General features: G+C 35.7%; 1 protein-coding gene across 5 annotated transcripts in view; it reads right to left on the reverse strand.

Annotated features, from left to right (window-relative positions):
- The window catches only part of LOC144306750 (uncharacterized), a 188,522-nt gene that overhangs the window by 73,799 nt on the left and 91,302 nt on the right, over nt 1–23,421 (reverse strand). For 2 of the 5 annotated variants that reach the window (XR_013373828.1, XM_077886307.1), the window contains exon 1: nt 18,033–18,157. The exons of 2 other annotated variants lie outside the window; for them this stretch is intronic. Coding sequence is in view for 2 of the 3 variants with exons in the window: in XM_077886307.1 (XP_077742433.1) it covers nt 18,033–18,047 (15 nt within the window). In the remaining variant the exon portion in view is untranslated. Of the gene's footprint in view, nt 1–18,032; nt 18,158–23,421 lie in introns of those variants that run through there. One more of the 5 variants, XM_077886300.1, reaches the window with a different exon arrangement.

A 23,421-nucleotide genomic window follows, 5' to 3' on the forward strand; every position in this document is an offset into this window, starting at 1 on the left:
TCTTCCTTTTCTGAAATTTCCTTTGTATTAGAATATTCTTTGCCCTTGCTGATTAGCTTGCAATAGCTCTAGAGACAAGCAGAAATTGACACATCTTCTGATCAGAACTCAAGGCAATTTCCCTCAACCATGTGGTGAAGCCTTTCTCACAAAGACAGGAACACTGTCCAACAAAACTAATCTCTTCCCTCATGGCCAGGATTATTTTTATTTGAGTCCTGCTTCTGCCTCTAGCTGTGCTGACCCAAACCTTTTAGAACACAACAGAAATCTCTGCCCTAAACCAATCATGAACCTCCCTTTTCTCCTGGATGCATACAAAATGTCAGCTTTCTCATATTTCAGTTTTCTTTTAAAAGTATGAGAAAAAACCTGTATGCACTTCCTTTCTCAGTCATTTATTGCTGGAAATATCTAATTCTATTGTGTTACAACTTAACTCCCTTTCCTTCAATTTCTAGATATTTCCAACAGAGAGGATGGTATTTATAAGGGGTGAAATTTGGCAACAATGCAATTGTATGAAACATAAGTTCATCATTAGCTCACAGACATCTTCATGTATTCTTCTCTTATAAAGTTTATTCCCAGCACAAATTCAAGACTTCAGATAAATAACTGAGGTGGTGATATTAAAAGGTTTCTCTCAGCTTGACCATGACATATAAACTGAATACTGTAGTTTTCAGACAAGATTGAGCAGAGCCATGGGTGTTCTGTAGAGTCAGCAAGGGGCAGGTGGAAAGGGGATATTTGGGAAGAATATAACAATCACTCCCCGCCAACCAGAGTGAGTCTATTTTTTTGCTTCTTTTATGGATTTCCGTGTAAGATTACATTTGAAGAAACAGGCCCTGTTATAGGAAGAACAGCAGCATTGATTACAAAAGAGAAACAAACTAACAAAAATCCTTGAAATGCACTGATCTCATAGATTTGTCAATCACATATCCTGAGCATGATAAGGACTTAAAGAGATTTTAAAAATCTCTATCTTCCAGAAGTTTGCTCTCAGGTTGTGGAGAGAGTGACATAAACATGCAAATTACTATCCTATGTGGTAGAGAATAGTCAGTACACCAAGTGATGCTAACCAAAGTACTAGAGTGAATTCAAGACAATGAGAAGACATCTGGTTGTGAGAACAAGCAAGTTTTATGGACTTAGGGTTTCTTCAAGGAGTTCTGAGGGGTTGATGGGATATTGATAGGCACAAATAGGATAGTATATCTGTCAATTCATTTAAAATCATTTTGGGATGTCAGTATCTCCTGCATTCTGAACTGTTAATCTAAAAGGAACCGGGCTGTTAATATTTATAGGTATCAGCAAATAATTAAGTTGATCAAAACACAAAAAAAAGTTCACTTTTTTAACAAACATGTAATAGCACTCATTATTATGTTCAGATGATATACTATACACATTACTGCAGGGTAGCAATAGGGGAAAGCATTCAGGGATTGCTTATGTATTATGGAGGATCACATACATCAATTTGGAAAGTTTGCACTTAATCTACAAGGCAATAGGAAATTAGGAAATTTTAGTTCAAGAGAGCAATATGTTCAGAATTGGAAAAGAGAAGCAATAATCTGGTTTGCAGGGTTGTGGGAGTATTGGACTGGCAGGAAAAAGAAGCAGGTCCAGGAACAAGTTGGAATACTGTTATGACACTAAAAGAAAATCAAAGAGGACTATGCCAAGCTGAAAGAAGCAAAGTATATGAGATGTGCAGGTACAGAATAGGGCTTGATCAAATTGAAGAAATGAGGGAGACGTTAAGAATCAAAAGGGCATCCAAGTACATGAGACTGGATGAATAAATAAAGGATGGGAAAGCCAGAGAGAAGAGGGGAGATCAAATAAGTTTTTGTCCAATGCATCTGAACTTAATTTTCCTGTATTTCATCAACTTTGTACCCGAAACCATCAAAAATTGTAGGTTACTTTAGCAAATGACAGAAATGAGTACACTCAAGAGCCATGGCTAGACTATATCAAATACCAGAACCAAAGAATTTATACTATCCAGTAATAATGAGTACTAAGTCACTGGTCTCTTTCAACACTAACATAAGGCATACATTGTAAAGCACAGTGGATGAGTAAGAATAAAATGAAAACAATCCATTTCTTTACAGAGCCAGCTCTGCAAAAAACCTAAATAAAAGTAATGCCCATCTCCCCAAAATTTGTCTTACCCTCTCCAGGAGTTTCTCATTCTCCTCTCATGAATCCTCTCCTGTTTCCTATCCCATTATTGTTTTAATCCCGGCAGATGGTCAAGAATCAAGAATTAAATACATAATTTAAAAGTATCTACTCCTAAGATAATATTCATATTTAAAGATTCTTGAAACTGGGAAGCCTTTAATCCCCTGAAAATATAGCTCTAATAGTGAGATGACTGCCCTCCAGCATCTTTCCAAAATGCCCTGTAGGCATCTAGATATGACTCTGCCAGTCAGAAAGCTTTTGCAATAACTATAACCTATTGGACAGCAAAGATAGAAAAGACAAATGGAGCAATGAACAACATTCAGAAAGCAATGCATGAAGAAATGGAAAAGATAACATAGGTTTTAAAAAAGGTCCACAGGGAACACCAAGGTAGCTCAGTGGTTGAATCTGCCTTTGGCTCAGGGTGTGATCCCAGAGTCCTGGAATTGAGTCCCACATCAGGCTCCCCACATGGAGCCTGCTTCTCCCTCTGCCTATGCCTCTGCCTCTCTCACTCTGTGTCTCTCATGAATAAATAAATAAAATCTTAAAAACAAAACAAAACAAAACAGGTCCACACTTGCATGCCATAGCAGCACAACAGGAGCCAGGAAAGCCTCAGTGACAGCTCTATATGAATTGGCTACAAGAAGTCTTACCCAACTCAACTGTTTAATCATGATTCTTTGATTCTAGCACTCAGAGCCACTCATTCCACTTAACTGTACTTACAAAAAGGGAATATGCTTATTACAGATTTGAAAGTTGCTAAGAGAGTAAATCCTAAGAGTTCTCATCACACACATAAAAATTTCTGTAACTATGTATTATGATGGTTGTTAACTAGACTTATTATGGTGGTCACTTCATAATACATACAGATATTGAATCATTATGCTATACACCTGAAGCTAATATAATGGTTAGGTGTCAATTATACCTCCATAAAAAATAAATAATAAAAATAAGTATTATTTAAAGGAATGGGTTTACATTTTGAATAAAGAAAGCAAATCAACCAATACTATTTTCTTTTTTATATGTTGTATTCTAGCCAGCATACTGGGTCTCAAAATTTAATCTCCAAATATAGTTTAATAAAAACCACTAAATCCTAAAAGTTGTGGGCAAGCCCTGTACCCTGCTGTTGGTCAATTAACAAATATTTGATGAATTCCCACATTACACAGGCACTGTTGTAGGCATCTGGTTTATATCATTGAACAAGGCAGGCAGACACTTACTTTCCCTCATGGAACTGACATTCTGTCTGAAGGAAGACACAATAGACATTAATGCAAGTGCATTATAGTAAGTTAGAGGTGATCTATGCTATGGACAAAGAAATAGCAAAGCAAAGTAAGGAATTTAGGAAGTACAGGTGGAAAAAGAGAAGTAATTTTTATAGACAGGTGTGAACCATTAGAAAGAGCAATGGCTGACTTTCCTATGAAATCATGCAGACTAAGTGTTCTCTCAGACCCCAGCTTCAAGCTCTGTCCTGTTTGGTCAGATTTCCTTCTCTCCCACATGACTTCAAAAATGTTTCTGAGTCTCTAATCCTTATATGTATTCTCCAAACTCATGAAAACATGACTATTTTACACATCTGCCTTTCTTTATTCGAACTGAAAGAGTTGAGGGTAAACTCCTCCAGATTGAATACCTTTGTATGCAGCAAATTTTTAAAAATTTCTGTTCCCGAAATCACTAATCTCAAAACTTTTCTCATTTTATAGTCAAGTACCCTATCAGGACCCCAAATTATATAATTTTAAAATTTTCTTCATCTGTTGTTATTCTAATATATTATGGTATTTAAAACTATGCATACAATATAAATTAAAGGACAATGAGATCAAAATAAATAGAAATGCTGATAGTTTCTTCCCAAAGAAATGAGGATATTCACTTTTAAGATCACAGGACTAATAGATTCTGTATGCACACATATAATTATACTACAGTTTAACTATCATAAAAAATAATTCTTTTATATGCAATTCAAATCAAAGTACTCAGAGTGCCACAAGGGGCTGGGAATAATATTACATGTGAATAACTCTCTTCATATGCATATATAAAATTTTGTAAGCTCAATTAAGTAATCACCATTAGCCCCTTTTATTATTACATTAATTAGTTCAGAGCTAAGTAATAATCCAAATTTTACAATACAATTCTTTTCTATATGGATTTAAATCTCGAGGCATGACAAAAGTAGAGCAATGGCCTAGAAGAAAAAACAAAATCTAGTATGTTTATCATTACACATACCAATCTGTATAGAGAATTAATGAAGAAATACAAAACTTAAAATTGGATGAAACAGAAAGCATACTCACTCAGAGATGGAAGTGCAATTCTTCTAGAACATTTATTCAAATTCCCACTGCTTCCAAAGGAAGAGGGCTCCACTTCCATTTCTTTCTGCCTGCTACAAAGTTTTCCATTTTCCTCTACAACTGCCTTCATTTAAAAGTCTCCTCTAAAATAAATAAATAAATAAGGGGGGCACGTGATGGGATGAGCACTGGGTATTATTCTATAAGTTGGCAAATTGAGCACCAATAAAAAATAAACTTATTTAAAAATAAATAAATAAATAAATAAATAAATAAATAAATAAATATCTCCTCTAGGGCAGCCTCAGTGGCTCAGCAGTTTAGCGCTGCCTTCAGCCCAGGCAGTGATCCTGGAGACCCGGGATTGAGTCCCACATTAGGCTCCCTACATGGAGCCTGCTTCTCCCTCAGCCTGTGTCTCTGCTTCTCTCTCTCTCTCTCTCTCTCGCTCATGAATAAATAAATAAAATCTTTAAAAAAAAGTCTCCTCTAAGACATTATAAAAATATAAAACAGAACCTAGATTTCTGAATGAGACAAGATAGCATAGGTCTATTTGTGCCCACTCTTTGTCCAGGCAATAACAAGAGGCCACCAAAGGAGGTTTGTAAGAGTTGTTAAGAAGACACGGAATTGGTTTGGGACCTGAATACTGGAGAAGCAACACAACAGCATCCAATGAAGGTGACGCATAGTCAGCATTTCCTGACCCCCAAACAGCATCAGAAGACAGCTGAGGGAGGGCTATTCCTTCCCCAGATGGAACTCAAATGCATACCAGGTCAGTCAGGCCACAGCAACAAGGGGAATGGATTGGAAGAGTCTGAGGCTACCACATAGCACAAGCAAGAGACACCACACAAGCAGTCTAACTATGGAAGGCTTTTTGTCCCCATGATCCTGTAACTTCCCTCCAGAGGGTACCTATAAAGAATTCCACCACAAGAAGCAGCACAGCCTGAGAAACACTCTCTGTACCCCTCGAGAAAAAGATCCCATCAGGCCAGCACCTGGCCATAGAAGCCTCTGTAAGCCTGAAACTCCTCTACACATTGGTGGCACCAGGCAGACTATGTGGGGAGGACCCCCAAAAGAGACCTAACCACACAAGCAGCAGGATCTAGAAAGTCTCTTTGTTTCTAAAAGTCTAAAACTCCCATCCTCTACCTGGAGACATTGGTGCATCTGGGAGGAACTTTAGGGGGATCATGCCATAGTAACTTTGGGCTCAGGAAGCCTTTTTATTCCCATAGGCCCTGTGGGTTTGTTTGTTTGTTTGTTTGTCTTACTTTAAGACAAGCAATGGTCCAGATTGGAGAAACCATTTTGCTTCCTCAGATAGCATCATTAGGAGCCAATGAGAGCCTAAGAAACATCAGGTAAGGCAAAAAGACTAAAACAACACGGCAAAAGTTTTGAAATTTAAATGCAATGGAAGCACAGCCCATAAAGTAGACCTGAAACTGCATGCTAACTATAAACAGTTTGACTTTCTGCCAGAACAAGATTTAAATAAGATCCAAACATTTTCTAACATAAGATAAAAATGTCCAAGCAACAAAAGAAAATGACTTGTCATGCCAAGAACCACAACAATAAAACTTTGCATGAGTAAAGACAACCAACCAATGCCAACACTGGAATTAATCAGATATAATTATCTGACAGAGGTTTTAAATCAGCCATTTTAAAAAGACTTCGAGAAATTACAAATTCTCTAGGAACATATAAAAAAACTTATAGAAGAAGAAATAGAAGTTATAAAAAAGAACTAAATGGAAATTGTACAAATGAAAGATACAATAAAAGAAAAAAGAGTAGAAACAACAGAAGATAAGAATCAGTAACTTAAGGACAAGTCAATGGAATTCATGGAATTTGGACAACAGAGAGAAACTTGAAACTGAAAAAGAAATGAATGGAGCCCCAGAGACCTGTGGGACATCAATAAGAAATCTAACATTCATCTCAACATATTCAGAAAAGAGGTAGAAACAGAATAGAGCTGAAAGACTAATCAAAGAAATAATGGCTGAAAGCTTCCTAAATATGGAAAACAACACAAACCTGCAGATTCATAATGCTCAGCAGCTCAAAAAAGGATAAATCCAGAGAAATCCACACCAAATCACATCATAATCAAATTTCAGGAAATGAAGGACAAAGAAAAAATATAGAGAGTAACCAAGGAGAAATGATGCATTATCTATAGGGAAACACCAAGTCATATATCAATGGATTTTTCTAGTAAAACTATGAAGGATATGAGGAAATAAGCTATACATGTGGAAAGAACTATCTATCACAAATTCTATATTTGGCTAAATTACCCTTCAGGAATGAAGGGAAAATAAAAGCATTCACAGATGAAGAAGAAAACTAAAAGAATATATCACTAGCAGACCTACTCTTAGGGACTGACTAAAGAATTTCTATAAACAAAAAGGAAGTAATGAAAGAATCTTAGAGGCTCGGGATAAAAGAAAAAAGAAGGTGGAAAGAACTGAGTATGTACAACAGACGGACCTTGTCCTCATGAGACCTATGTATCATATTTATTGATTGAAACAAAAAAATATAATACCACATGATATTCATGAGAATGGTATTTAAAAGTGGGAAAACCATAAATGGAAATAAAGTTTCTACATTTCACTATGGTAATACTAATAGGCTGCAATAAGTCATTCATCCAAAAATGAATAGATAGATAGATAGATAGATAGATAGATAGATAGATAGACTGACCCCAAAAAAAGAAAACACTCAAAAGCACTAGAAATAAATTAACATGTAATCTTAAAAAATGCCCAAGTAACATAAAAAGTCAAGAAAAGAGAAAGATTAATGATAACCAGAAAAACTAAAGAAAGTAAATAATAAAATGGCAGACTTAAACAAGGCATACCAATAATCACCTGAGTAGATTGATTTAAGTAGATAGATTTAAAGACAGATTGGCAGAGTTAAAAGAGAGAGAGAGAGAGAGACTGTAACAGTTGATTCAAAGAAACTCACTTCAAATGTAATGCCAGAAATATGTTGAAAGTTAAAGGATTAAAAAAAATGTACCATGCAAACAATTTTTAAAAGAAGCAGGAATATTTATATAAATATCTGATAAAAAAAAGACTTCAAGGTAAAGAAAATTCCTAGAGACTGGGGCGCCTGGGTGACTCAAGCAGTTGAATGTCTGCCTTTGACTCAGGTCATGATTCTGGGGTTCCAGGATCGAGTCCTACATCAGGCTCCTGCATAGAGCCTGCTTCTCCTCCCTCTGCCTTTGTCTCTGCCTCTCTCATGAATAAATAAATAAAATTTAAAAAAATTCCTAGGAGCAAAGAAAAACATAAGGACATTACATAAGGAAAGAGGATCAATCCATCATGAAGACATAATAATCTGAAATATATACACATCAAATAACAATGTCTAAAATATATATAAAGCAGAAACTTATAAAGCAGAAAGGAGAAATGAATAAGTTCACAATCATAGTTTTAGACTCCAACACCTCCTTCTCAGAAACTGATAGAAGAACTACAAGATGGAAAATCAGCAAGGTTATAGAAGATATGAACAATACAATCAAACAGCACCTAAAGGACAGAATTACAACACTCAACAATAACAAAATACATATTTTTTCAAAGTGCCCATAGAACATTAAGATAGAGCATATCTTGAACCATAAAACAATCCTCAACCAATTTTAAAATATTAAAATCATAGAATCTGTTCCCTAACTAAACTGCAAAAAAAGCCGAAAAAAACAAAACCAAAAGTGCCCAGAAATAACATAAAAATAAAAAGAAAATCTCTAAACATGTATAAATGAAAAACATTTCTAAATGATCCATGAGTCAAAAAGGAAATTTTAACACAATTTTAAAAATATAAAGAACTTAATAAAAATGAAAGTACACATATCAAAATATGTGAAATGTAGCTAAAGCAGTGCTGAGAGGGAAATTTATAAAATTAATGTTTACATTAGGGACATCTGGCTGGCTCAGTCGGTAGAGCATGCAACTCTTAATCTCAAAATTGTGAGTTCAAGTCCTGTATTGAGTGTAGAGATTACTTAAAAACAAAAACAAAAACAAAAATCTTTAAAAAAAGAAAGAAGGAAATATCTACCTTAAACTAGACAAAAAAAAAGTGTACAGAAAATCTAACACAAGCAAAAGGAAGGAAATAATAAAAATAACAATAGAAAGCAATGAAATAAAAAACAGTAAAAACAATATGAAAAAAAACCCAATGAGGCAAAAAGTGGTTCCTTGAAAAAAAAAATCAGTAAGATAGATACATTTCTAGCAAGACTGGGGGAAAAAAATGTCACAAATCACCAATATTGGAATGAAATAGAAGAGATATCACTGCAGATCCTATAGTTAATTTTTAAAAAGAACACTACAAATAATTTTATAATCATGAAATTGACAACATAGAAGAAATGATCAGTTTCTTAAAACTCACAAATTGCTGCAACTCAACCAAGGAGAATTAGATCATCTGAATAGTCATATAATGTTTAATGATAATGAAACTGTTATATAAAACTCCTGAAAAAAAAATCTTTAGCTAAGTTTTATTTTATTTTAATTTTTTAAAAGATTTTATTTATTTATTAATGAGAGATAGAGAGACAGAGACATAGATAGAAGGAGAAGCAGGTTCCCTGCAGGGGAGCCTGATGTTGGACTCGATCCCTGGGATCATGACCTGAGCCAAAGGCAGATGCTCAAACACTGAACCACCCAGGTGCCCCAAGCTCAGAAGGTTTTAAAGGAGAATTCTACCAAACAAAGAAGAATTACAATCAATTTTATAGCACTTCTTTTAGAAAATAGAAGAGAAAAAAACCTTCCCAACTAATTGCCCTATACCAAAAACAAAGGCAGTACCAAAAAAAGGAAACAACAAATCAATATCATTCATAAATTTAGATTTAAAATTCCTCACTCTCACCTAAGCCAGCAAAATGAATTTAACAATGTATAAAAATAGGTATCGAACTGTTTCTGCTCCCTTCCAAGGTCTGGTTGCACTACCTATCTCTTGAAAGAGTGTGCATTAGTCAGTGACACAGTCAGTCTGGGCCCTAATAAGATTATCATCATTACAGCAATATGGTGACAAATATTCAAGTCTGTGTCAAATTGTAAACTAACTTTTCCATTAAAGTTAATCTTGCCGAAAGTCATACTCAATGTCTATTAAAAACATATACAGCTAGCTTTGTATTATAGGATGAAGAAACTATTTCTACAGAATCAAATAATGGATATATTTGATATTCTTTCTTTGCCCCTCTAGACCTGGCCAGTCAGCATTTCTTTGGCTCCCTTTGGCCAATGACAGACACCAGTAAGACATCAGTCAGCGGAGAAAGAGAGAAGTACCTCTCTGGAAAGCAGCCAGACTTCCTCACTGAAGCCCAGAGCTCTAATCAGAGGCCCTCTGCTACAGTTATTAGCTACCCACAAAACTCTACAGATTCCAAAGTCCACACTCTTTGTTTCTGCAGCCGTAAAAGTATTAATGCTTCCTTGCTTCTGCCTGTCCCAAAGCTTTTTGTCATTCCTTGGTTAACCTTAACTCTGACTACAACTTCCTACTAGCTGCTTAAACTCTAACCAGCTCATTAGGTTTCCCTTACGGTCCTCATTGAACTATCTTATTTCCTGAAAATGATACATATAGCTACAGAGCTGCTAGGTGAAAATAAAAAATCAACTATTCAACACAAAAATCTGTTGCACTGCTATATGCTAATAATGAAGTAGTAGAAATTTAAAAATCTCCCATTTATAATTACACCAAAAAGAATAAAATACCTAGCAAGAAACTTACAATAAGGTAAAAGAAAGAAATAGAAGATGACACAAATGGGAAGATATTCCATGCTCATGGATTATAAAAATTAATATTTCTATAATGCCCACACTACCCAGAGGAATAATATTGTTAAAATGTCCATATGACCCAAAGAAATCTAGAGAGTTAATGCAATCCCTATCAAAATACCAACAGCATTTTTCACAGAACTAGAACAAATAATCCTAAAATTTGTGTGGAACCACAAAAACTTCAGGTAAGCAAAACAATCTTGAGAAAGGACAATGAAGCTGGAAGTATCACAGTTCTAGACTGCAAGCCATATTCCAAAGCTGTACTCATCAAAACAGGATGATATTGGCACAAAAACAGACACATAGATCAATAGAATAGAGAGCCCAGAAAGGATCCCACACTTCTATGGGCAATTAATCTATGATAAAGTAGGCTAGAATATACAATGGGGTTGATGAGACAGTCTCTTCAACAAAGGATTCTGGGAACACTGGACAGGTACAGGCTAAAGAATGAAACTGACTGCTTTCCTACACCACACACAAAATAAACTCAAAATGTATTAAAAACATAAATGTGAAAATTGAAACCATAAAAATCCTAGAAGAAACATAGGCATTAATTTTTTGACACTGGCTACAGAAACATTTTTCCAGATATTTTTCCTAAGGCAAGGGGAACAATTAAACAAAATGGCAACGTATTGAATGGGATAAGAGATTTGTAAAGGATATAACCAATAAGGGGTTAATATCCAAAATATATGAAGAACTTATACAACTCAATAACAAAAGGTCCCAAACAATCCGATTAAAAAATGGGCAGAGGACCTGAATAGACATATTTCCACAGAAGACATAGAGATGGCCAAGAGACACCTGAACACCGCTCAACATCAACTAATCAGCAGGGAAATGCCAATCAAAACCACAATGCCATCACCGTACAGATGTCAGAATGGTTAGAATCAAAAGATCAAGAAATAACAAGTGTTGTCAAGGATGTGGAGAAAAAGACAACCCTGTGCACTGTTAATGGGGATGCAAATAGGAGCAGCCACTGTGGAAAACAGTATGGAAATTTCAAAAAATTAAAAATAGAATTACCATATAATCCACTAATTCTGCCATTGGACATCTACCCAAAGGAAATAAAAATAGGAATTAGAAAAGATACATGCACCCCTATGTTCATTACGCAGCATTATTAATAGCCAAGATATGGAAGCAACCCACATGCCCATCAGTAGATGAAAGGATTAAGGTGTGGTACAGACACACACACACACACAATGGAATATTACTTAACCATATAAAATCATGAGATCTCACCATTTGCAATAACATGGATGGATACAGTGGATACTATGCTTAATGAAGTAAATCAGAGAAAGACAAATACCATATGACTTCACTCATATATAGAATTTAAGAAAAAAAAAACAAAATAAAAAAAAGAGATACAAACAAAACACAAAGTCTTAAATATAGAGAACAAACTGGTGGTTGCCAGAAGGGAAGTGGTTGGGGATGATGCATGAAAAGATAAAGAGGATTAAGAGTGCACTTATCATGACGGGCCCTGAGCAATGTATACGATTGTTGAATCATTATATTGTACAACTAAGACTAATATAACCTGCATGTTAATTATACTTCAATTATATGTATATAAAATATATATATATATATATAAATATAAAATAAAAGCCATAAAGAAGTCTTTCCTAATTGGGTGTATCCAGCATTGTGCATGAATGGGGAGATTAAATACTGAAAATGTGTCAGATCCCCAACAGTAAGTTCAATTTGCTTCCAATAAAACAAATATCAGAAGCTGAGAGGTCAGCAAATGGCTAAGACAAATATTTAAATAAAAACCAAGATTTAAAAAAAAAGCTATTCAGATGCTTTTTCTTTACTTTTTTTTTTAAGATTTTATTTATTTATGCATGAGAGAGACAGAGAGAGAGAGGCACAGACATAGGCAGAAGGAGAAGCAGGTTCCCCACCAGAAGCCTGATATGGGACTCGATCCTGGACCCCAGGATCACTCCCTGAGTCAAAGAGAGATGGTCAACCACTGAGCCACCCAGGCGTCCCTTTTTCTTAACTTTTTACATAATTTTATAGGTATTTCAACCAATAGTCTTAACATAAAAAAGGGATATCATATCCTAAAAATACCCAGTAGGATTCACCAGATATCTAGAAAAGGAAGGAATCTTGAAAATCAAGTAGACAGTCCTGCTGTTTTAGAATTGTATAAATAAATCCAAGAATGATTACCTCATGTATCTAAACTCATAAAGTTAGATGACAAGAGTAGAAATAGAAACTAAATTTTCTAATTTCAATCCAGTAGAATATCTTATAACTATGCTATCTCTTAAAAACTCTACTTTTCACATAAGCACAGTCTGGAGCATGTACTGCTGCAAATCTAGCTTTTTCTCATAAATTTACGTATCTTATAACTTTATATATGCTATAAATGCATGTGTGATATGCTTCAGAGGTAACGTTTAATAAACAAATGTCATACCCTAAGTAGCCTGGAAACAAGAATTCCCTTGTAGATATTGACAAAGGTCATGGCTATCAGGGGCTCACCCAATAGCATTTTTTGGAGATCACAAAAATAAAAACTGAATAATTTAGTTGTTTCTAAAAAGTGTCATTAATATGAGTCACATCTTGAGTTATATTCCTTCATGTTAATTATCAAATAAATTCTTCTACATGACCATTAAGTTTCCACGACTCCCTAAATATCTGTATTTCTGATGACCAGACTCTTCCTGGCTCATACAATTGTCATCAAAGCTCCTCCAGCCAGGCTTATATGTTATCCATAAACTCAGCCAACTATCACATACCATATGTCAATATTTCTGCTTATATGTCCTAAATGTATTTTTAAACAATTTTTATTTGGAAGCTAACGTGACTATCCGACAACATTTAGGAAATCTCTCCTTTCCTTTGGGCTTTATTCCTGTGTTTATAGATGTCCCTTCATAATTGAACATAGAGTGGGAAATGTACTTTTTATGGTAGTCATTTTTTTCTGCCCCCCCCACCATTTATTCAACTGAAAACAGGAAATGAAAAAAATTTGAGTGATGGAGTTGAACAAACTATAAACTACGTCTATTTCTGGCAGGCAGAGACCTATGTCAGTCTTCACAGTGGTTGGGGACAAATTCACTGCTTCTGTTTGCCTTTTGCTTAGTCTAGGATTTCACATAGAAGATTTCTCTAACGTGACAGCAAAGTGCACAAAGACAATATAAAGAATAAAGCAGATGCCAACAGCAGGGTGAACCCAAACTAATCTGAAAATATTGCTATAATTTTTCAGCCTTTTTTTTTCTTTTTCTTAGAGGACTAAGCTTGCTCGGAGTGAAATCTATAGATTTTAAATCCTGTAGACCATCCCAAAGTGAGAAACAAGAACATTCCATGAATACATGGACACCAGTCAGCTATAACTCTGACTGAATAGGAGCTGTTTGTTAGGGGGCAAAGGGAGGCAAGTCTGAGAAAATAAGTGATTGGCCCCTAAAAACAGGTATGTGACTGAAAGTTACAAGAAATCTTTCTGACATTGTGGGATACTGTTTGTCATCCTGAAAAATCAAGCATCCATACTGTGTACTCAATAACCAACTTTGGTATTATTTCAATAAGAAAATAGAGAATAGGGACACATAACTTTTGCTAGGGGGCACGGGTAGGGGGACTATAAAGGCCTCAAAAAGAAGAGTGCCATGTCCCAGTAAGGGTAGAGAAAGGAAGGCAGCAGGGTGCAAGAGGGGTATTTCACCAGTTTCCCAAGATGGCTGGACCTGGTTCTGAGCCTAGAGAAAAAGAAAAATGCACATACTCTGCCTACTGCTTCTAAACCCACCTGGACAAAATTTAGGGGAGCGTAGTAAATGCAATCTTTCAGCTTTCGAAACAAAGAAAAGAACTTCTGTAAACTACCATTTGAACTTGACTATCATATTAAATAAACATTGCTTCTATGGCAAAAGAGTTCAAAATGGCTTACAATGAATTTTTCCCAGGTAAGAGATTTCCTAATAGGAGGCAAAGGAAAAAAAGAAAAAAAAAAAAAAAGATTATCTCAGGAACCAATTTTGATATGTCTAAGAAAACAGAAAAGTTTTAAATTTCTCTAAGCCACCAAATCATATATTTTGGGTAAAATAACTTTAATCCAAGATTGTGATTCATTAGCAAAGTCTTTATACCGTATATTAACTTTACCCCCATCATTCAACTAGTACTATCCATGTGCATAACTGTATTTTAATGTATGTAACCTGACTTGAATGTATGTAACCTGACTAATGTATGTAACCTTTCTTTATCTCAAAAGTGAGGCCAGAGAACTGAGGTTTGAAAAAGGAATTGTTTGAGTTAATCATTTAAAGTAGGATTAGGGGGCAGCCCTGGTGGCTCAGCGGTGGCCCAGGGTGTGATCCTGGAGACCTGGGATAGAGTCCCACGTCAGGCTCCCTGCATGGAGCCTGCTTCTCCCCCTGCCTGTGTCTCTGCTTCTCTCTCTCTTTCTCTGTGTCTCTCATGAATAAATAACTAAAATCTTTTTTAAAAATGTTTAAAAAAAATAAAATAAAGTGGGATTAGATTTTCTAATTTTAGCAATAATCTCTTTATATATCATAATGGCAATCAAATCACTGACCACCTGAGTTCCCAATTTTCAAGTATGTTTGGGACTGCCCTGAAATAAATATGTTTTAGTTGTCTGTTTATTCAAGGGTTTATTATTTGTTTCCCCTGACAAAAGTGTAAATTCTATGAGGGCAGGGACTTCAAATTGTTTATCACTATACTTCCAATATCTAGAATAGTCCAAACCATGGAGGAGTTGTTGATGGAATGAATAAATTATATAATAAAATGATTTTCCTATATCCATCTTGTGAAAAAAGTATGAATTCTGAAGCTACTAAGGGGATATTTGAATCTGTGGTTAATGTTAGGATAATATCAATTCTAATTACTTTCAGCTATCTTTCAGTTGTCAGTAAATCATTAGCTTGTAACTTCACTACCAATATGGTAACCATCTCTGTCTTTACAAAAGCATTCAGGTTCAATAATGCTAATCTAAATATAATCCTAGAAGGTAAATATTAAGGAAAGTAATTCCAAGCCATTAGGTTAACTACAGGCCAACACCATTCAACAGTATCAAACTCTTGGCTTGAGAATCAAGAAACTAAGATTCTAGTCTAAACATTTACTTACTACTTGTGGGAACTTGTGTAGGCCATTTGACCTCTCTGAGCTAAAGCCTCATCTGTAAAATATCAAGATTGGATGTGATTGCCAAGACCCTTGCTTGCTTTAAAAGCCTATAAGGGCAATAAATTGAAGTGATTAGCTAGAGGAAAACTGTACTTTGCATATATACACACTAATAACAGAAAACATATATAGTTTTTACTGAGGGCCAGACATTCTTCCAAGTACTTAACATCAATTGACACACAAAATATCCAAATAAGCCTAGGAGCTAGCTTTCATCCTCTTTGTTTTAAAGAAAGAGAAACTGAGGCCAAGGCATTAGATCATTTTCTCAAGGTTCAAATAGGTAGATATGCACAGCTAAAGGCACCAAGTGATCTGCACTCTGTCTGCCATCATCCTCCTGTCTACCTCTTCTGACATTTCTATGCTTAAGCTCCCTGGACTTCTCTCTGGACTCTGAGTACACAAACTTGTTCCTGTCTCAGATCCTTTGTCCTAGTTTTGCTCTTTGTTGGAGGGTTCATTCTATGGCTGGTTCCCTTTCTTATTTGGGCCTTATAGCAAAGCTCATTGGACCATCCTGATCCCTCTAACCAAAGTCATCAGGATACATAACCACTTCTTTTTCTTCGCTGTATCTGCATCTGAAATTATCTTCATTGCTTATTAATTCATTCATTGAGTATCTCCTCCTGAAACTGGAAAATAAGTTCTACAAGGGCAAGGATTTTGATTTGTTATCACTGTATCTCCAGCACCTAGAACAATAGTGAGGACAAAGTAGTTACACTAATTAACTAAAGGAAAAACAGACATGGGAATGAATGAAAAACTAATAAAAACGGCTTTCCCATATTCATCCTAGGTACTCAAAAGTATGAATTCTAAAGCTACTCCCAGGATACATGGAATCTCTGTTATGCCATTTAAATAAGATTTTCAGACAAAGGAGAATTGAGTTTACTGACAATATTTAGTACCCACATTTCACAGAATTTCTGCTTTACTGTCAACTCCTATCAAAATAATTATGTAAACTTTTTTTTTTTAAGCGAATGTGTTCATTTTAGAGAGGAGTTCAGATCTTTTACTAAATCACCCAAGAAACTGAGCATCAGTGAGTCATCAAAAATGTTAAGCCCACAGAATCTAACACTTCCAAGAAACCTTAAGTTTTATATTAAAATTTATATGCTTGTAGAGCACAGCACAAGTGGTGTGCAGAGATAGAAGCAACAGCAACCATGTCTCATGCCTTCTCTGGGGAAGGTGGTAATATATCATTTTATCAGTACAGGAAAGGGGAACAGGGAACAAGTGTTGAGTATGGTCTGCTTTTGGGGGAATGGCTTAAAGAACACAAGGAGCCCTAGACTGGAAGGGCATGAAATAAGGAAAGGTCAAAGCTTTCATTGTCCTCAAATTCTCATGCTCACTTCCACCAATTATTTAAGGTAGCTTTAAAAATCCATACAGAATACTAAGAAAAGATAAAAACAAAGTGGATACAAAAAAATGGCATCAAGGCAAAATGATAATAGGAAAAATTCACGGAGGGCAGGACTAAAATGAATACACAGCTGCCTACAGATCTGTGCCCCTGGACCTTTGCTAGATCACATATTGACTCTACCTTCTCTGGCATCTAGTGCAGGAGGCCTTAGTGGACAGAGCCAGGAAGTCCAGGATTCAGATGTAGCCCAATCAGGTGCATGATTCATAGCATGGATGGGCAAGGGGGCCCAGGACAGGCACTGGTTTAAAAATCTAAGACAATGTCCTCCCATGGGTCCTCACAGGTAGGTTCCTGGATGGCTCAGTTGGTTAAACATCTGCCTTTGGCTCAGGTAATGATCTTAGGGTCTTGGGATAGAGCCCCACATCAGGCTTCTTGCTCCACAGGGAACATGTTTCACCCTCTCCCTCTGTCTGCTGCTCTACCTGCTTGTGCTCTCTGTCAAATAAGTAAATAAAATCTTAAAAAAAAAAAAAAAAAAGAGGACACTGAGTGACGAAAGAAATCCAACAGCACCCTTACACTAAAGGCAGCAACATGTTTCACAAGACTATTTCATATAAAATTACTCACTGTAGGCTGGGGGCCTTGTACTAAAAAAGCAATTCAATGAAAACAATTATTTGAGTAGCCAGCCGTCAATGCCATTCCCAGTCTGACCACATATATCTCCAATGGGAGGTGTGTCTGTGTGTGAGTAATGTGTGCGCGTGCACACATGTGTTTATAAGTATCTTTTGTTTAAGTGAGTTTTCCACAGAATTGGAGCAGTGGGACCTTAAGGTAGTATTCCCTAACACTTACCTGGAATGCAGCCATCCTGCATAGTCCCTTAGCTTGGAACAATACGTCCAAATTGGGATGGACTAATATTCTTGTAGGAAAGTCAAGGTGTCTGCCCTACAGGCCATACAATGAAGAGAGATGCCCTCAGTCCCTAAGGGAAAAGGCAAGAAGCTGTTCAAGGTATAATTTTGAAAATACAGATGAAGAGACCAAAAGATCCCCAAAGTTCACCAGTAGAAGGTCTATGGTTGAAACAAACTAATCTGAAAATTATATATGCAGGCAAACCAAGTATGCATGCCTTTTGGCATTTTTTCTTTTTAAGTCTCAGGAAAGCACTTTTGAAATGGTTCATCTTGAATAGCAGGTCATTCTCTGTACAGTATAGGAGAATTGATTGCAAAAGATATACCTAGAGAACTAAATAAGTTCATGTGCTGCATTTAATCAAAAATTATAAGGGGCACCTGGCTGACTCAGTAGAGCATGCAACTCATGATCTCGGGGTTGTGGGCTTGAGCCCCACGTTGGGTTTAGAGATTACTTAAAAACAAAATCTTTTAAAAAACATTGTAAGTCAGTTGTATGGTATGGTTAGTTTTTTTTTTTTTTTTTAAATGATGACTTTTGTTCTAGAGTGAGCCCCTCTGCTTGTCAAGAAATGATATGGCCAAATGTGTATTCAAGGCATTGCTGGCTCATGGTACTTACAAAGACAATACATGTACCTCTCTATTCTCTGCTTTGTTGTAATACTGTAGGAAAGCATGTCATTTAATATTTAACATTGATGTTCTATTTCTGCACTCATATCAGTTCACACATAATACATTAATGTAAATATAGTAATTCTAAAATACTTAATATATATACATACTTTTTTCAAAACAGACCCCCTAAGCTCTTCTGTAGAAATCTCATGGAGGACACAGTCCTTTATATTATTCTCTTAATGAGGAGTCTTGCACAAAATTCCTTTCTGGGATTAGTACACAAAATAATTCTACCTCTTGAACAACTGGTCTATCTTTAAACACATAAGGTCTGTGAACTATGGAATTGTCCAGGTTACAATTTTTCAGTTAATTGTTAAAAAGTTTAGTGCTGACATTTTGGTGTATTTATAGCAAGTCTGTAGGTGTTATAACATGCTTTTAATATTTTTGTCACTGTTTCTCTTTGAAAACTTCAATTGTTTTTAATTTAATTTACTTTGAGTGATGTTTTGCTATGTTTTCTTGGTGTGTTTTAAGTCTGTTAAATCTACCATAGTGGAATATATAATATGGGATTAAGTAGTCTGCTTTATTTAAAAACAAAACAAAATAAAAAACAGAAACAAAAACAAAAACAAGGGGCTCCTGGCTGGCTCAGCCAGAGGAACATGCAACTCTTGATCTCGAGGTCATGAGTTTGAGCCCCATATTGGGTATAGAGAATACCTAAAAAGATAAAACTTAAAAACAAAAAACAAAATCTGGTGTAGTTTTAAAAGCATATCATTAATAATTTAATTAGTGGAAGATCTGGAGGACAAGAAAATAAATACATTGTGGATTTATATTTTGATTACTTTGAAACAGAAATGAAGACAGCCTAACTTCCAAATATCCTTAAAATTTAAAAAACAAAAGTAAACTGATTTCCCTTAAAGTCTTACCTTTTTTGTTATATGTTGGGGGATGAATTGTTTAATGTTGTTTTACCTAAAACTATCAGAGAAAGTCTAATTGTGAAGTAAAACTGGATTCGAAATTTGAGCACATGTAGAACATAACACAGCATTCTAATCATGTGTTAGAGAATTTGCATCCTTTGTGAAAAGTATTTACTATCAGTATCTGAGTTTTTTTGCCTTATGTCATGCAGAAATAAATTTCTCCAACTACTATATTCCAAAATTCACCTCAATGGATGTAATGTTATATTACTATATGTTTTGGAAGCCAGTAGGTCACAGAATGAATTTAACAAGAATATGAATATAGTGATATTTTTTAAGTCTCCCAATATTTGGTAACTCACAGTGCTCCAGTTCACTCACACTTGGAATATCAAGTATTTAAATAAGCTTAATAGGAACAGAACAAATAAAAATATTTAAGTAACTTCCTTGAAAACTTCCATCTCAAATTTCTAGTGTAGCAACTTTTTTTTTTAAAGATTTTATTTATTTATTCCTGAGAGACAGAGAGAGAGAGAGAGAGAGAGAGGCAGAGACACAGGCAGAGGGAGAAGCAGGCTCCATCAGGGAGCCTGATGTGGACCGGATCCCGGGTCTCCATCCCGGACCCCAGGATCACGCCGCGGGGCCGAAAGCAGGCGCTAAACTGCTGATCCACCCAGGGCTTCCTGCAACTTTTTTCAAAGTATTTACTATGACATAAATCTTCTATTTTAATTCTTTTATAGCAAATATTTGATGACATTAATGATTTTGTCTAGTTTGACAGTACCCTCAATATCACTTTACGATATTTCTAACTTCCTTCCAAAGTTCTTCTTTACTATCAAATACAGTTTCCATACATATTGAAGGCCATATGTCTATATGGAGATATTTTCAGTTCAGAAAATGACTTAAGAAAAAAAGGCAATCTTTGTGTGTGTGTGTGTGTGTGTGTGTGTGTGTGTAAATGTCCTTTAAATTCAGAAAGCAAAATAGGGGAACCTGGGTGGCTTGGTTAGTTAAGCATCTGACTCTTGATTTTGGCTCTGGTCATGTTATCTAGTCCCACACGGGGCTCCATGCTCAATGCAGAGTCTGAGATTCTCTCTCTCTCTCTGCCCCTCACCCCCACTCTTCTCTCCATCTCTCTCTCAAATAAATAAATATAGTCTTAAAAAGGGCGGGGGGAATAAACAGCCAAAGACCCACAAGGCTAAGAGACAGAGGGCACATGCAGTTTCAGTAGTTTTCTTTAATGAACGCTTTGTTGTTTAAACCTATTGAATTATCCAGAGTCTGGACATATTGCTGGACAATCATTACCCAAGCAACGTGGAGGAGATGGAAACTGATAAAGGAGCAAAAGGAAGCAAATGAGAACAAAATGAAATTGAGGGAGAAGATTAAACTGTTACAACAAATATGCTTTAACTTCTAAGAAGCACCTGCAGAGCTTTCATACACAATCCCTTCCAATGGTGAAGAGGTAGCACAGAAATATTTTCTTCATTAGTAAAACCAAATTTTAGGCAGCTAATGAGAGTATTCTTTGCAATTTTTGTGGTGACAAGAATGGTGCAGATGGGAGTTTAAGATAATGAAACTAATCCCACAATCACACATAAAAACCAGTCTAGTTTCTGACTCACAGAAGTTTTGTTTTTCTGGTTGTTTGTTCTTTTGTTCTTAATCCTTGGGGTGCCTGAATGGCTCAGGTGATAGAACATGTGACTCCTGATCTCAGGGTTGTGAGTTCGAACCCCATGTTGGGGGTAGAAATACTTAAAAAATAAAATATTTAAAAATAAATAAATAAATCCTATCCTGGTACAAGGCTTTATTGGGCAATCCTATATAATTGGAATATATAGAGTATATTTGGTCTTTTTGGCTCCAGTAATCAGGAAAATGAACTGATGCAAATGTATTCATCAGGCCTCAGAAAGTGAACTTACCACGTGACATATGAAGAGACATATTGAATGTGACCTGATTCAGGCACTCTTTGTATATAGTTTAAAAGCACTTTATAAATGAAAAGTATTATTATATTTAGTGTAATCAATATCAGCAAAATCAGTAAGATTAGGAAATAATGGACTTGCTCCAGTGCCCCTTAATGTAACTTTCAGTATAAATAGTAAATGAATTTTTCCATCACCTGAAAACTATGTATTTCTGTCTAGTACCTGACCTAGTCATTTCAAAACAGTTTATTTTATTGACCTTTAGTAAAAAGCTATGCAACAATCTCAGAACCAACTCTGAAATGAAGAACGAAAGATTAAAAAGTATATTGAAAAGAAAAGAATCTTCTTTCAAATGAGAGCAAAAATGAAAAGCTCCAGCTTTGGTTTGGTTTCTACCTACTGAATCTCCATTATTCTCCGTCATTCCAAATCTTCAACTAGATAGTTTTCTGAACTCACAGAAATATCCTTGATCTTTTTAGCTCTCTTCTCATTTTCCTGGACTCCACGAGATTCAAGATAAAGCTCTAGAGATGAAAAGATGTTCATTGCCTTAGCCTTGTCCACAGAGAAATGATAGTTGAGACCTAGAAGAGAGATACTCCCCAGAGAAGGAGGAAAAAAGCAGATGTTCTGGAAATAGGAATAACAGAACATGTGCATTTAAAATAGTGGAAAAAAACAGTAGCGAGATAAGGAGCTGTCCCCAGGAGAGAAGACAACCCAGAATCAATGCCACAAAGGCCAACTGCTTTGAGAAGCAGGGAATGCTCAAAAATGTTGAAATCTACAGAGATGCTATAAAGATGGACAATGAGCAAAGGCCACTATATATGGCTAAAACAATACATTAATAATATTCTAGAAGAGAGTCTCAGTGAAAACATACAGAATGAATTTGGATCATAAGGATATAAAGTAGACATGTAGATGTAAGATATTGACTCTTCACCCTAGAATTGTGGGAGTAAAACAAGTACAGTAGTCCCCCCATTGGTTCCAAGACCCCTGGGGGGGCGGTGCCAGATGCCAGAAACTGCAGATAGTTCAGAATCCTACATAGACTGTTTTTCCTATACATGTATACCTATGACAAAGTTTCATTAATCACTTAGGCCAAGTAACAATGACAACAAGTAGAACAATGGTAACAGTATGTTCTAATAAAAGTGACTGTGATCTATCTATCTCTCAAAATATCCTATTGTACTGTACCCACCCTTATTATGATGAAGTGAGATGATAAACGCGTAAGTGAGGAGATGAGGTGAGGAGAATGACGTAAGCATGTGACCTAGCATTAGGCTGCTATTGACCTTCTGACAAGAAGTCAGGAGGAGGCTCATCTGCTTCCAGATCATAGTTTACTACCAGTAATTGAAATTGCAGAAAGCAAACCACAGGTAATGGGAGACTACTGTAAAATGCTGGGGCAGAAGCTATGCACAGATAAAAACATATCATCATGAGACATGAAATCACATCCCTCCTCAGTTTTGGAAGCATTTATCTTTGCCCTAGATTTATCAGCTATTTATTTATTCACTGACTTTTCATTTCATTACTATTCTAAATATAACATTCTGTGTTATTTAAAAATATACACTGGGACTTATTCACCTAGATATAGTACGAAGTACCAAGTAGTGACACATTTTAAAAGAGCCCTTGAGCTACTTTTATTTAAAGGCAATTCAACGACTGTGACTCTCCTAGAGTAAATGCGTAGCACAAGTACATGCTAGTTCAGTATTCTTCACAGTTATAT

This window comes from Canis aureus, chromosome 37 (genome assembly GCF_053574225.1).
Source record: "Canis aureus isolate CA01 chromosome 37, VMU_Caureus_v.1.0, whole genome shotgun sequence".
In the NCBI taxonomy this organism is placed as follows: domain Eukaryota; kingdom Metazoa; phylum Chordata; class Mammalia; order Carnivora; family Canidae; genus Canis; species Canis aureus.